The sequence below is a fragment of the Ascaphus truei genome, chromosome 17 (genome assembly GCF_040206685.1).
Source record: "Ascaphus truei isolate aAscTru1 chromosome 17, aAscTru1.hap1, whole genome shotgun sequence".
Classification (NCBI taxonomy): Eukaryota; Metazoa; Chordata; class Amphibia; order Anura; family Ascaphidae; genus Ascaphus; species Ascaphus truei.
The window spans coordinates 19,275,301-19,289,533 of NC_134499.1; the positions used below are offsets into that span (position 1 = coordinate 19,275,301).

Sequence of the window (14,233 nt, forward strand, 5' to 3'; positions counted from 1 at the left end):
GGAGTTACTCTGGCCCTGTAATGGGGGGGTGGGGATAGTTATCCCAGTGCTATTTATAACTTCCCCAGCATTCTTCCCGTTCCTATATTAGGGCCTGTCTCAGACCCTGTGTCCCCTCGTGCTCTCTGCTCCAACTCACACATCTCACTTTGCTGTCTCTCTGTGTCCCTAGTCTGGTCTCTCATATATACATGTCTGGCTCTCACTAGTGCTGTCTTTTTGTTCCTGGTCTGTCTCTACTTCATTCTCTCGCACTCTCTTCCCTCCCTTTCTCTGTCAACATCTTCATTTCTCCTGCTCTGCGCCGTCTCTATGATGCTGTCTCTGCCGTCCCTGAGACGCTCTCTGTCACACTCTCTCTGCTGTCTTTGAGACACTGGGACGCTTTCTCAGCCGACTCTGTAATGCTATCTGCCATCTCTGTGACCCTCTCTCTGCCGTCTCGGTGACCGTCTCTGCGACACTCTCTCTCTGCCATCTCTGTGACCCTCTCTCTGCCGTCTTGGTGACCGTCTCTGCGACGCTCTCTCTGCTGTCTCTGCGACGCCCTGTTACTGTCTCTGTGCTGCTGCCCCGGTTCTCTGCGGGCTCATGTCAGGCACCCGGCTCTGTGACGAGGGTCCGCCAGTGACCCTCAGTCTGACGTTAATCTGCACTCTGTGGACTCTATCAATGACCTGCACTGGACGTCACTGGACACGGAGGTCCCCGGCATTCAGGAGGGTAAGTGACCATCAAATATGGTGTGTGCAGAGGGGATCTGCAGGCCATGGAGTCAGTCCCCTCCCACCGCGGGGTGGACCCGTCCCACGCGCCCATCTCACCGTGGGGTGACCCGTCCCGCGCGCCCCTCTCATCGCGGGGTGACCTATGACCCGTCCCGCGCGCCCCTCTCATCGCGGGGGTGACCTATGACCCGTCCCACGCGTCCCTCTCACCGCGGGGTGACCTGTAACCCGTCCCGCACTCCCCTCTCACCGCGGGGTGACCTGTAACCCGTCCCGCGCGCCCCTCTCACCGCGGGGTAACCTGTAACCTGTCCCGCGCGCCCCTCTCAACGCGGGGTGACCTGTAACCCGTCCCGCGCGCCCCTCTCACCGCGGGGTGACCTGTAACCCGTCCCGCGCGGCCCCACTCACCGCGGGGGTGACCTGTAACCCGTCCCGCGTGCTCCTCTCACCGCGGGGTGACCTGTAACCCGTTCCCGCGCGCCCCACTCACTGCGGGGTGACCTGTAACCCGTCCCGCACGCCCCTCTCACCGCGGGGTGACCTATGACCCGGCCCGCGCCCCTCTCACGCGGGGTGACCTATGACCCGGCCCGCGCCCCTCTCACCGCGGGGTGACCTATGACCCGGCCCGCGCCCCTCTCACCGCGGGGGTGACCTATGACCCGGCCCGCGCCCCTCTCACCGCGGGGTGACCTGTAACCTGTCCCGCGCGCCCCTCTCACCGCGGGGGTGACCTATGACCCGGCCTGCGCCCCTCTCACCGCGGGGTGACCTATGACCCGGCCTGCGCCCCTCTCACCGCGGGGGTGACCTATGACCCGGCCCGCGCCCCTCTCACCGCGGGGTGACCTATGACCCGGCCCGCGCCCCTCTCACCGCGGGGTGACCTATGACCCGGCCCGCGCCCATCTCACCGCGCGCTGATACAGTGACATGTCTGTGATTTCTCCTTTGCTACTTTCAGCTCCGTCGGGGGGTCTGGCGCCCCCAGCATCCTGTGTCCTGACACGGGGCACTCGCCTGGGGATAGGGGGGTGTCTCCTGGCCCCCCACGTGTGCTGCAGCCCCCCGGGCTGCTCCCGCTCCGCTGCCTTCACCATCCTGGCCCTCCTCGTGCTGGCTAGCCTCTCCCTGACCGCTTACACATTGTACCTGAGCGGTAAGTCCTCACTGTGCAGCGGGGAAATCTTTCCCTGATCCCGTAACCCCCTGGGTGCGCTTTGCAAAAAAGGGACGGAGGCGGAATTGACCCTTTCGCTGCCAGAGGGTGCTGCGATGGAAGGGTTAAAACCCGATGTATACATTAAAGAGGATTGTCCGTCTCTGGCGGGGTTACCCCCTTCTGTGCCACAAGACTCACAACAAATATTTGTGTGCCAGTAACGGAGGTGCTTCCCTGGCAGTGATGGGGGTTAAGGATTATTATTACAGTATGTATATCACTGTGAGCTTGTGTGTGTATCACTGTGTGTATCACTGTGTGAGCTTGTGTGTGTGTGTGTATCACTGCGTGAGCTTGTGAGTGTGTGTATCACTGCGTGAGCTTGTGAGTGTGTGTGACACTGTGTGTATCACTGTGTATTTGTATCACTGTGTGTGTGTGTGTGTGTATGTGTATCACTGTGTGTGTATCTCTCCTCCCCCCCTCTCACCCACCTCCTGATATATATACACACACACGGATATATATATACACACACAGTGAAATATATACACACACATGGATATATATATATATATATATACACACAGTGATATATATTTTAAGATCTCAGCACGGGACTCTCCCGTTTTGCTCCCTACCTATGGGATGCACACAGGGGCCTGTGTGTGAGTAGCTATATTTCAATGTTCCAGCTTTACCTCCTCTCCCCCCCCTCTCTCCCCCCCTCTCTCTCCCTCCCTCTCTCCCCCCCTCTCTCTCCCCCGCAGTGCGGCAGGACGCGGCCGTGCGCTCCCTCTCTCGCAGACTAAACGCTCAGGAAGACGCCGTGCGCCAGCTTCGACTCGCGGGATCTCAGCTTTGGCTCCAACTCAACTCCAGCACCACCTGAGCCCCCCACCCACGGGGGCGGGCTAACCACTGAGCCGCTGACACTGTCCCGAAACACGCCGCTAAGGGTTGCCTTAACCCCTTGTATGCCAGCAATGCACTACAAAGCAGCCTATAACTGTATGCTCATCCAGCACTGCCGGGGTTAAGAAACCCGCGGGAAAGTCTCACAAATATCCCACACGTGGATTTTATTTTCTCTTCCCCCAAACTAACAACGTTTGTCACAGGACGGGAACTGGGCCGCCCGTCAGAACCGCGCTACAACCCGATTCCGGCGACACCCTGCACCCGAAGATCCTTCCTGGTATCACCTCCTGCTCTTTAGAGGGGATTGAGTTGGCCGTCCAATAGGAAGCGCCGCCCCCTCCCCCCCCCCCTCATGATGTGGCAGCTTCCTCTTGGCTTGAGATGTGGTGGCCATTTTGTTTCCCCTAAGGGACACTCAAACCCAGAAATGTCACTGCTAAGTATCTCAGGCAGTGTGGGGTCTACAGATGTCAGTGTGGTGTCACCGTACTCTCTGGCAGTGACAGGACTCGCCCCTGCTAAGGAGGGGAAATGGTTTTAGAATTCCTTCCCGTTTTATCATATAAATATATTCCTATTCAATATCACCGCAGGAAGGGGGGGAGAGGAGGTGGGGCTGGGGGAAGGAGGAGGTGGGGGGAGAAGAGGAGATGGGTGTCAGGCGGGGGAGGAGAGGTGGGTGAGGGGGGGGGGATGAGGGGGAGGGGAGAGGACGTGGGTGAGGTAGGGAGAGGAGAGAGGACGTGTGTAGGGGGGAGGTAGGAGGAGAGAGTTGGGGAGGGGAGGATGTGGGTGGCTGGAGAGGTGGGCGAGAAGGTGGGTGGGGGGGGAGGTGGGAGCAGACAGGTGGTGGGTGAGGAGAGATGGGGGGAGGAGAGAGGAGGTGGGTGAGAGGGGAGGAGAGGGGGAAGGAGAGGAGGTGGGTGAGGGGAGGAGAGGACGTGGGTGAGACGGGGGAGAGGAGGGGGGAAGGAGAGAGGAGGTGGGTGAGACGGGGGAGAGAGGAGGGGTGAAGGAGAGAGGTGGGTGAGGGGAAGGAGAGAGGTGGGTGAGAGGGGAAGGTGGGAGCAGGGGGGAAAGGGAGGATGTGGGGGAGACTCTATAGTGTACAACAGCACAGATTTAATACACAATTACAAGGTAAGAATCACTCACAAGAAAGAGATCATGTTTCTTCCTTCTCTTGTGAGTGCTTCTTTCCGTGTGATTGCGTGTGTGTGCTCTGTGTGTGTGCGCTCCGTGTAGTTTTACACTGTGCAGTCGGCTCTGCTGTCTCTGGTGTTTTAATATTTCTTTCTTCCTGGGGTTGGACGTTACAGGGGAGCCTTCGGGAAGGGGAGCGCAGGGCGACATTAAGGAGTACAAATCACACCAATAGTGCAATATGTAGAAGCTGGGATGATGATATGTAGATAAGAAAACAGGAAATGGGTCCTCACATTTCCCAAACATTTCCAGCCTATCAGAGACTCCAGAAGAAGCCAATCCAGGCGAAACGCGCGGGGGAACTTGGTAACTGCGTTATTGTAGCAGGAGGAAGGATTTCTTGCGAGCACCCCCAGGACCGAGTGACATAACCGAAAATCCAGCGATCGGAAGGGAAACCTCATCAACCGTACAGCTGTGCTACATACTGGGCAGTCATTCCAACCTGGAGAACCCTGATCACAGCGCCAGAGGGCTTCCTGTCCCCAATCGCTGCTTGTACAATGCACATGGCTAATGATCATTACACCCCCAGGATGTCCCTGCCCAGCGGTAGTAAAATCCGGGCGTCTTGTTCTCACAGTGGGATGCGGTCAGCTGTTCCCTTAGGCCTCGTTCAGGGTGCCAGCTGCAGGACTCGGAGGGAGGGCGGCAGTGCGGCAGTTTGCTGGGTGATCTGTGTTTATCCCCCAGCAGACTTTTCAGCGTTGGGGAGGGGGTGGGGTTACACACAGCAGGGTAAGTATCGAGGTTGCAGTCATGAAATCATTCTGAAGAATGATTTCATTGGCTGCCTTGGTCCCTGTGACGCTGCTGCAGCTCCAAAAAACGAAATTTTCGTTTATTGAAACTAGTCAGCTTCAACTCCTGGCTTCGGAGACAGGGCAGCTGCTACCCTGACAACCAGTATTCAAATTGAATACTTTGTTTCTCACGGCAGCACGCACAGCAGCACGCCCTCCCTCCGAAGCCAGCACCCTGAACGAGGCCTTAAGGTGTGTGTGGGTGGTGACGTGCCACGCCTGGTGTGGGAATCTCGTTCCTTGCTCACTGCCATCTGATTGCATTCTAGAAGCGCAGGGACTGGTATCTTTATTCTATATATCTCTGGGACACACGATGCAGCCGTTTGCTCTCCCGCCTGTTGTGTGCACCCGTCCTGCACATGTTCTGAGTGTGTAGGGGGAAGCATTGTCTTGTATGTTGAATAAGTCAAAGAACTCTGACCAGTGACCATCGATGATGACGTACATTCTCATAACTCGAACACTGTGAACTTTTGGGACATTGAATATATGGGGATATTATATCTAACCAGCGGGACTTTGCATACACTTTGCTAAGTGGTAATGTTATCATCACCTGCCTCATTGAATTACAATATTGTTGAGTGTTTTGTAGCCTTTCTCTTTATTATCACCTTTTATTAAATCATTGTGCTATGGATCATGTGCTTCTGTTTTTTGCTTTCGTTATTTAGTTTTGTTTGGAACTCGAGGTTCCTTTAGAAGCAGCTGCGTCTCCAGGTTTTCTTGACCAGCTTTAATTTATTGTAAGGAAAGGGTTCTTTACAGTAGGTATGTCTGTATTTATATAGCGCCGTTAATGTACATAGGGCTTCAAAGCAGTAATACACGTGACAATCATATAAATAACACACAAAGGGGAGAAGTGCTTCAGACATAAAAGTAACATAAGGGCAGTTACAATGTGGCATTCATTACCCATGGAGACTGTGATCGCAGATACAATAAATCTGTTAAAAAAACATTTATTGCCATTATTTGGAGTTAGGAAGGAATTCATTTTCCCCCTTGTGAGATCTCATTGGATATCTCACTGGGGTTTTTGATTGCCTTCCTCTAGACATGGGGGCCGCAAGATTTTTTTCAGGGGGGGCGCGGCGGTAACAGAGGCCCCACATTCTTCCCCAAGGCATTTAAATAAAATGCCGGGGGAACCGTGCAAGGCCTCTGTAACTCGGGGACGCGTCACCAAGGCAATGCGCCGTCAATGACGCCGTGGGGTCAGTGTCATTTGACGCCGGCACTAGGGTAAGAGGGGATGGGGGGGGCGGGGGCACTGGGGTGTGCAGCACCAGAAGTGTGTGCACCCCTGCTCTAGATCAATACGCGGTAAGTACGTATATAGGATAAAGTATCCGACGTCTACATTTAGCATACAATGAACGTGTCCTTTTTCAACCTCATCTACTATGTAACTATGTAACTGTGTAACTATGTACACATTAACCCCATGTGTTTATTCTTAATCATCAGTTAGTATTCACTGGTCACTGGACATTTTCTCATTTGCACTTATACACTATTTTAGTGATTCTTTTTATTCATCATTAAGAACATATGCACTTATCAGTCATTTACTCATTTGACAATACACTTCACATACTAGCGAGCACTGTTGCGTTGATTGTTTGTATGTATATATATATATATATCCTAGCCTCCTCGCTCGCATTGCAGGCCCCGCTGGCAGTGAAGATGTTAACACTCTACTCTTGCTAAGTATATAACCTTGAAGTGCAAAGTCTCACTTGGGGACACTGGCTGCTGGAAAACTAGTGGTACTGTGCACACTGCCGGATACAGATATTTATTGCACGGCAGTGAAAGGGTTAAAACGCGTACCACTATTTTCTGCAAAAGTGTATTTATTGTACAAAACCAGCCTGGAGGGGCTGCCGGGTGAGGGACACTGTCCCTTTAAATAACATTGTGCCTGGGAATAAGATGTCGGGGGTTCATGTGTTGCCCCCCCCCCTCCCGTGTTACACTATTAAATGCTTCCACGTCTCCTCTGATAACCGTGTCTGCCCAAATCCATCAGATGTTTTTCTTCATCCAAAATACAGGATGCCCCCGGAAATCCCGGTAAGAGGTCTGCAGATGAGGGGGCAAGAGTATGGGGAGGGCAGGATGCAGGGGTATAGGGAGTGCAGGAGGAGGGGGTATGGGGAGGGCAGGAGGAGAGGGTATAGGGAGGGCAGGAGGAGGGGGTATAGGGAGGGCAGGGGCAGGGCCATAGGGAGGACAGGATTGGTGGTAGGGGGTAAGTAGATGGGAGGGCAGGTGGAGAGGGTATAGGGAGGGCAGGAGGGAGGAGGGGGGGTATAGGGATGGCAGGAGGAGGGGGTATAGGGAGGGTAGGGTGCAGGGGCATAGGGAGGGCAGGAGGAGGGGGCATAGAGAGGGCAGGAGAGGTAGTATAGGGAGGGCAGGTGGAGGGGGTATAGGGAGGGCAGGTGGAGGGGGTATAGGGAGGGCAGGGTGCAGCTGGTTCGGGGCAGAGTCTGTCCTTGTGGGAGTGATGCACTGAAGGATACCCATGGAATCAGCGTGCCCGCTGTGCCCATGTTCTGGACGGGCTCTGACAGGCGGTACCCCAGGTGGGAGTAGAAGTCCTGCTTGTCGTGGGTGGTGAGGTGCAGGTTTCGGAAGCCCCTTCCCCTGGCGTATCTCTCCGTGGCCTCCATCAACCGCCGGCCGTAGCCTTTCCCCCGCAGCTCCCTGCTGACCACCACGGACTCCACAAACCCGCTGTCCGGGCGTCCAGAACCCTACAGAGACGGGCGTGCCCAGGACAGGCCCCCCCGAACCCCCGGCCAGCACCAGGCACACGGGGAGCTCATCGCAGGAACGCTGCAGGGAGTGGACGCGGGCGCCAGGCTCCGCTGCCACTGCTGGTTCAGGAGCTCCGCACAGGACACGGTCAGATCCGGGCGATGGTGCAGCGGTATGAGGGCGAGATCTGAGAGGGCATCGCTGAGAGAGAGGGGGGGAGGGGGGTTATTTTAACGATATGCATGAGAGAGGGGGGGGAGGAGGTTATTATAAAGATAAACACACACATATATACATATATATATATGCAAGGGATTCTGGGAAATGACATGCAAATGAGCACACAATGTGTCACCTTTTGTCTGAAAAAACATTGTTACATGGAGCCCATATAAGCTAATACTCGCTGTTAACACAGCTTTAAAGCACAGCATGGGAATCAGATGCAAGGCCAGAGAAACCGTTCACAGACATGTTTCAGCCTTAATGGGGATCATCAGTGTGAAGTTGGTTGTACTGTTGGATTTGCATTTTCAAGACTGTAGGGTTTACCGCCGCGGGCCACCAGCCCCTTTCCTCCAGTCTGGAGGTCCCCGCTGGCTCCATCCGACATGGCTGACTGCGTGCTGTGACGCGTCAGCCGGCCGATGCTGCAAGCTTCTGGTGATCAGAAGCGATGACGCGTCACGTGGTGCGGCAGTGAGCCAAGGAGGGAAGGTGCTGCGGGGGAAAAGTGTGTGTGTGTGTGGTGTGTGGTGTGTGGTGTGTGGTGTGTGGGGTGACGAACCTCCCCCCCCCCGCTCTTTACAGACCGCAGGTAGCAGTCAATTGCCTCTCAGCACTCCGCCTGAATGCAGTGCGGGCGCGCTGACTGAGGCAGCGGGGCCTTAGCCTTAGGCAAGTCTGCAGCCCCTTCATCATTATCCCCAATCCCTTGCTGCAGGGGAAGCGCTGTATGCTGGGGATAATGTGAAAAAAATCAAATTGTAGTGGACTGTTGTCTACATTTAAGTCCAGTTCTCTCTCGATAGCGTAACGTAATATGTTTAATGTTAAATAAAAATACACAAAACAAAGGTACACAAACACACATATATATATGAAAACACAGAAAAGGAAACCTCTAAAAAGTACTCAGACAAATTATGCAAAATAATAATTTATTAAATCAAAAAATAATGAAAAACAGAAACAGCTGACAGAAGACCTGCCTGACTAAACAAAAAATAAATTACATTTGGACAGACCCGAGGAAAACTAAATTACCATATAAAACCCAAACATAATATGATCTGTACCTAAGATGATATGACCACTATGGGGACAGAGTACCCATAATAATCTACAACTGGCCGGTCGTTATTACAGATACTGAGCAAAAAAAACAATAAAGGAAAATAAATAATAAACCTTTAAAGAAAATACATAGAATATGGTAAAAAGTAATTAACAGGCATGCTATACCAGTGTGCGGGGCACTTGATAAAGAAGACCTATAAGCATGAAACTATACATATAGTACATGACATCAAAGAAACATTATTTGAAAGGTACTTCAGTGACCCAAACACAGATGTCAAAAAGATGGATTAATAGGAAGATAATAAGCTCCTGTGATAGTATGACACTGCAGTCTCTGGTAGACAAAGCCACGATCCAAAAATAACTTCCAGGGGTAAACAACAGAAATATAAAGTCCAAATAGAGTGCTAGCAGGCAGGGCCAGCAGTGTGAAAGTCCCACCAACGCGTTTCATCCGCTAAGGCTTCTCCTAGAAGAAGCCGTAGCGGGCGAAACGCGTTGGTGGGGACCCTTGAAGAAGCCTTAGCGGGTGAAACGCGTTGGTGGGACTTTCACGCTGCTGGCCCTGCCTGCTAGCACTCTATTTGGACTTTATATTTCTGTTGTTTACCCCTGGAAGTTATTTTTGGATCGTGGCTTTGTCTACCAGAGACTGCAGTGTCATACTATCACAGGAGCTTATTATCTTCCTATTAATCCATCTTTTTGACATCTGTGTTTGGGTCACTGAAGTACCTTTCAAATAATGTTTCTTTGATGTCATGTATTATATGTATAGTTTCATGCTTATAGGTCTTCTTTATCAAGTGCCCCGCACACTGGTATAGCATGCCTGCTAATTACTTTTTACCATATTCTATGTATTTTCTTTAAAGGTTTATTATTTATTTTCCTTTATTGTTTTTTTTGCTCAGTATCTGTAATAACGACCGGCCAGTTGTAGATTATTATGGGTACTCTGTCCCCATAGTGGTCATATCATCTTAGGTACTGATCATATTATGTTTGGGTTTTATATGGTAATTTCGTTTTCCTCGGGTCTGTCCAATTTTAATTTATTTTTTGTTTAGTCAGGCAGGTCTTCAGTCAGCTGTTTCTGTTTTTCATTATTTTTTGATTTAATAAATTATTATCATTATTTTGCATAATTTGTCTGAGTGCTTTTTGGAGGTTTCCTTTTCTGTGTTTTCATATTTAATCTACTCCTCTAGCACCGCCTAGCAGTTTAATTATTTATCTGTAATTTCTTTTCAGTTATTTTTCTGGTAAAGATAGGTTTAGATAATGCATTTATTTGTTGGTTGTTGATGCGGTATTCATTTTTTGTGTATGTTACACATATATATATGACATGACAACCTGGTGCCATGTAGCGTCCCGTTGTCATGGCAATGCAGCCATTTTCACAGGAGCTGCAGGGGAGACACTCACAAATGCAGGGGAGCAGGAAAATGGCGGGAGACGCCGCACCAGCCACAGGTAAGACTTGTGAGGGAGGGGGGGGGGAGTGACTTTCTGTTTGGGCGAGTGTTTTTTTTTTAGACTTTGTAGATACACACACACACACACACACACACACACACACACACACACACACACAGTTGTGTGAAAAAGAAAGTACACCCTCTTTGAATTCTTTGGTTTTACATATCAGGACAAAATAACAATCATCTGCTCCTTAGCAGGTCTTAAAATGAGGTAAATACAACCTCAGATGAACAACAACACATGACATATTACACCGTGTCATGATTTATTTAACAAAAATAAAGCCAATATATATATATATATGACACACAGTATATATTCCCATATATGGTAGTGCTCATGGTGCTCATGACACACACACACACACACACACACACACACACACACACACACACACACACACACACACACACACACACACACACACACACACACACACACACACACACACACACACACACACACCTTACAGTACAGTGTGACCCGTGCCCACACCCCCCCACTGTGGGTCTCACTCACCCTCTCCCTGTGCTCTCCCCCATGTGCTCGAGGGTTTGCTCCGCCCAATCAGCTGCTGTTACATCACAAAGTGGGCGTGGAGAAGAGAGGTGCACTCCGGGATTTGTAGTCCTCATCCCCCCATTGAGCTCGGAAACCCTACGTGTGACTCCCTGCTCCCCCTCTCTATGTGATTCCCTGCTCCCCCTCACTCTATGTGACTCCCTGATCCCCCTCTCTATGTGATTCCCTGCTCCCCCTCACTCTATGTGACTCCCTGATCCCCCCCTCTATGTGACTCCCGGCTCCCCCTCCCTCTATGTGACTCCCTGATCCCCCCCTCTATGTGACTCCCGGCTCCCCCTCACTCTATGTGACTCCCTGATCCCCCCCTCTATGTGACTCCCGGATCCCCCTCCCTCTATGTGACTCCCAGCTCCCCCTCCCTCTATGTGACTCCCGGCTCCCCCTCCCTCTATGTGACTCCCTGCTCCCCCCTCTATGTGACTCCCGGCTCCCCCTCCCTCTATGTGACTCCCAGCTCCCCCTCCCTCTATGTGACTCCCGGCTCCCCCTCCCTCTATGTGACTCCCGGCTCCCCCTCCCTCTATGTGACTCCCTGCTCCCCCTCCCTCTATGTGACTCCCTGCTCCCCCTCCCTCTATGTGACTCCCGGCTCCCCCTCCCTCTATGTGACTCCCGGCTCCCCCTCCCTCTATGTGACTCCCTGCTCCCCCTCCCTCTATGTGACTCCCTGCTCCCCCTCCTTCTATGTGACTCCCGGCTCCCCCTCCCTCTATGTGACTCCCGGCTCCCCCTCCCTCTATGTGACTCCCTGCTCCCCCTCCCTCTATGTGACTCCCAGCTCCCCCTCCCTCTATGTGACTCCCTGCTCCCCCTCCCTCTATGTGACTCCCGGCTCCCCCTCCCTCTATGTGACTCCCGGCTCCCCCTCCCTCTATGTGACTCCCTGCTCCCCCCTCTATGTGACTCCCTGCTCCCCCCTCTATGTGACTCCCGGCTCCCCCTCCCTCTATGTGACTCCCAGCTCCCCCTCCCTCTATGTGACTCCTTGCTCCCCCCTCTATGTGACTCCCTGATCCCCCCCTCTATGTGACTCCCGGCTCCCCCTCCCTCTATGTGACTCCCGGATCCCCCCCTCTATGTGACTCCCGGCTCCCCCTCCCTCTATGTGACTCCCAGCTCCCCCTCCCTCTATGTGACTCCCTGCTCCCCCTCCCCCTATGTGACTCCCGGCTCCCCCTCCCTCTATGTGACTCCCTGCTCCCCCTCCCTCTATGTGACTCCCGGCTCCCCCTCCCTCTATGTGACTCCCGGCTCCCTCTCCCTCTATGTGACTCCCGGCTCCCTCTCCCTCTATGTGACTCCCAGCTCCCCCTCCCTCTATGTGACTCCCTGCTCCCCCCTCTATGTGACTCCCTGCTCCCCCCTCTATGTGACTCCCGGCTCCCCCTCCCTCTATGTGACTCCCGGCTCCCCCTCCCTCTATGTGACTCCCAGCTCCCCCTCCCTCTATGTGACTCCCTGCTCCCCCTCCTTCTATGTGACTCCCGGCTCCCCCTCCCTCTATGTGACTCCCGGCTCCCCCTCCCTCTATGTGACTCCCTGCTCCCCCTCCCTCTATGTGACTCCCTGCTCCCCCTCCCTCTATGTGACTCCCGGCTCCCCCTCCCTCTATGTGACTCCCGGCTCCCCCTCCCTCTATGTGACCCCCTGCTCCCCCCTCTATGTGAAACCCTGCTCCCCCTCTATGTGACTCCCTGCTCCCCCTCCCTCTATGTGACTCCCTGCTCCCCCTCCCTCTATGTGACTCCCTGCTCCCCCTCCCTCTATGTGACTCCCTGCTCCCCCCCTCTATGTGACTCCCTGCTCCCCCCTCTATGTGACTCCCTGCTCCCCCCCTCTATGTGACTCCCTGCTCCCCCCTCTATGTGACTCCCTGCTCCCCCCCTCTATGTGACTCCCTGCTCCCCCTATGTGACTCCCTGCTCCCCCCTCTATGTGACTCCCTGCTCCCCCTCCCTCTATGTTACTCCCGGCTCCCCCTCCCTCTATGTGACTCCCTGCTCCCCCCTCTATGTGACTCCCTGCTCCCCCCTCTATGTGACTCCCTGCTCCCCCTCCCTCTATGTGACTCCCGGCTCCCCCTCCCTCTATGTGACTCCCTGCTCCCCCCTCTATGTGACTCCCTGCTCCCCCTCCCTCTATGTGACTCCCGGCTCCCCCTCCCTCTATGTGACTCCCAGCTCCCCCTCCCTCTATGTGACCCCCTGCTCCCCCCTCTATGTGAAACCCTGCTCCCCCTCTATGTGACTCCCTGCTCCCCCTCCCTCTATGTGACTCCCTGCTCCCTCCCTCTATGTGACTCCCTGCTCCCCCCCTCTATGTGACTCCCTGCTCCCCCCCTCTATGTGACTCCCTGCTCCCCCCCTCTATGTGACTCCCTGCTCCCCCCCTCTATGTGACTCCCTGCTCCCCCTATGTGACTCCCTGCTCCCCCCTCTATGTGAAACCCTGCTCCCCCTATGTGACTCCCTGCTCCCCCTATATGTGAAACCCTGCTCCCCCCTCTATGTGACTCCCTGCTCCCCCCCTCTATGTGACTCCCTGCTCCCCCCCTCTATGTGACTCCCTGCTCCCCCCCTCTATGTGACTCCCTGCTCCCCCCCTATATGTGACTCCCTGCTCCCCCCTCTATGTGACTCCCTGCTCCCCCCTCTATGTGACTCCCTGCTCCCCCCTCTATGTGACCCCCTGCTCCCCCCTCTATGTGACCCCCTGCTCCCCCCTCTATGTGACCCCCTGCTCCCCCCTCTATGTGACCCCCTGCTCCCACCTCTATGTGACCCCCTGCTCCCCCCTCTATGTGACCCCCTGCCCCCCCTCTATGTGACCCCCTGCCCCCCTCTATGTGACCCCTGCTCCCCCTCTATGTGACCCCCTGCTCCCCCTCTATGTGACCCCCTGCTCCCCCTCTATGTGACCCCCTGCTCCCCCTCATCTATGTGACTCCCTGCTCCCCCTCGTCTATGTGACTCCCTGTTCCCCCTCCCTCTATGTGACACCCTGCTCCCCCCTCTATGTGACTCCCTGCTCCCCCCTCTATGTGACTCCCTGCTCCCCCCTCTATGTGACTCCCTGCTCCCCCCTCTATGTGACACCCTGCTCCCCCTCGCTCTATGTGAAACCCTGCTCCCCCCTCTGTGACCCCCTGCTCCCCCTCTGTGACACCCTGCTCCCCCTCCCTCTGTGACCCCCTGCTCCCCCCTCTATGTGACTCCCTGATCCCCCCCTCTATGTGACTCCCTGCTCCCCCTATGTGA

General features: G+C 54.2%; 1 protein-coding gene across 1 annotated transcript; it reads right to left on the minus strand.

Annotated features, from left to right (window-relative positions):
• Positions 1-5,127: 5,127 nt before the first annotated feature.
• NAA80 (N-alpha-acetyltransferase 80, NatH catalytic subunit) lies at positions 5,128-10,933 on the minus strand. Its single transcript, XM_075573644.1, is given in 6 exon segments — positions 5,128-7,087; positions 7,132-7,590; positions 7,593-7,619; positions 7,622-7,705; positions 7,708-7,802; positions 10,911-10,933. Coding segments are annotated over 6 exon segments (912 nt in total). The 3' UTR covers positions 5,128-6,863.
• Between the last annotated feature and the right edge of the window lie 3,300 nt (positions 10,934-14,233).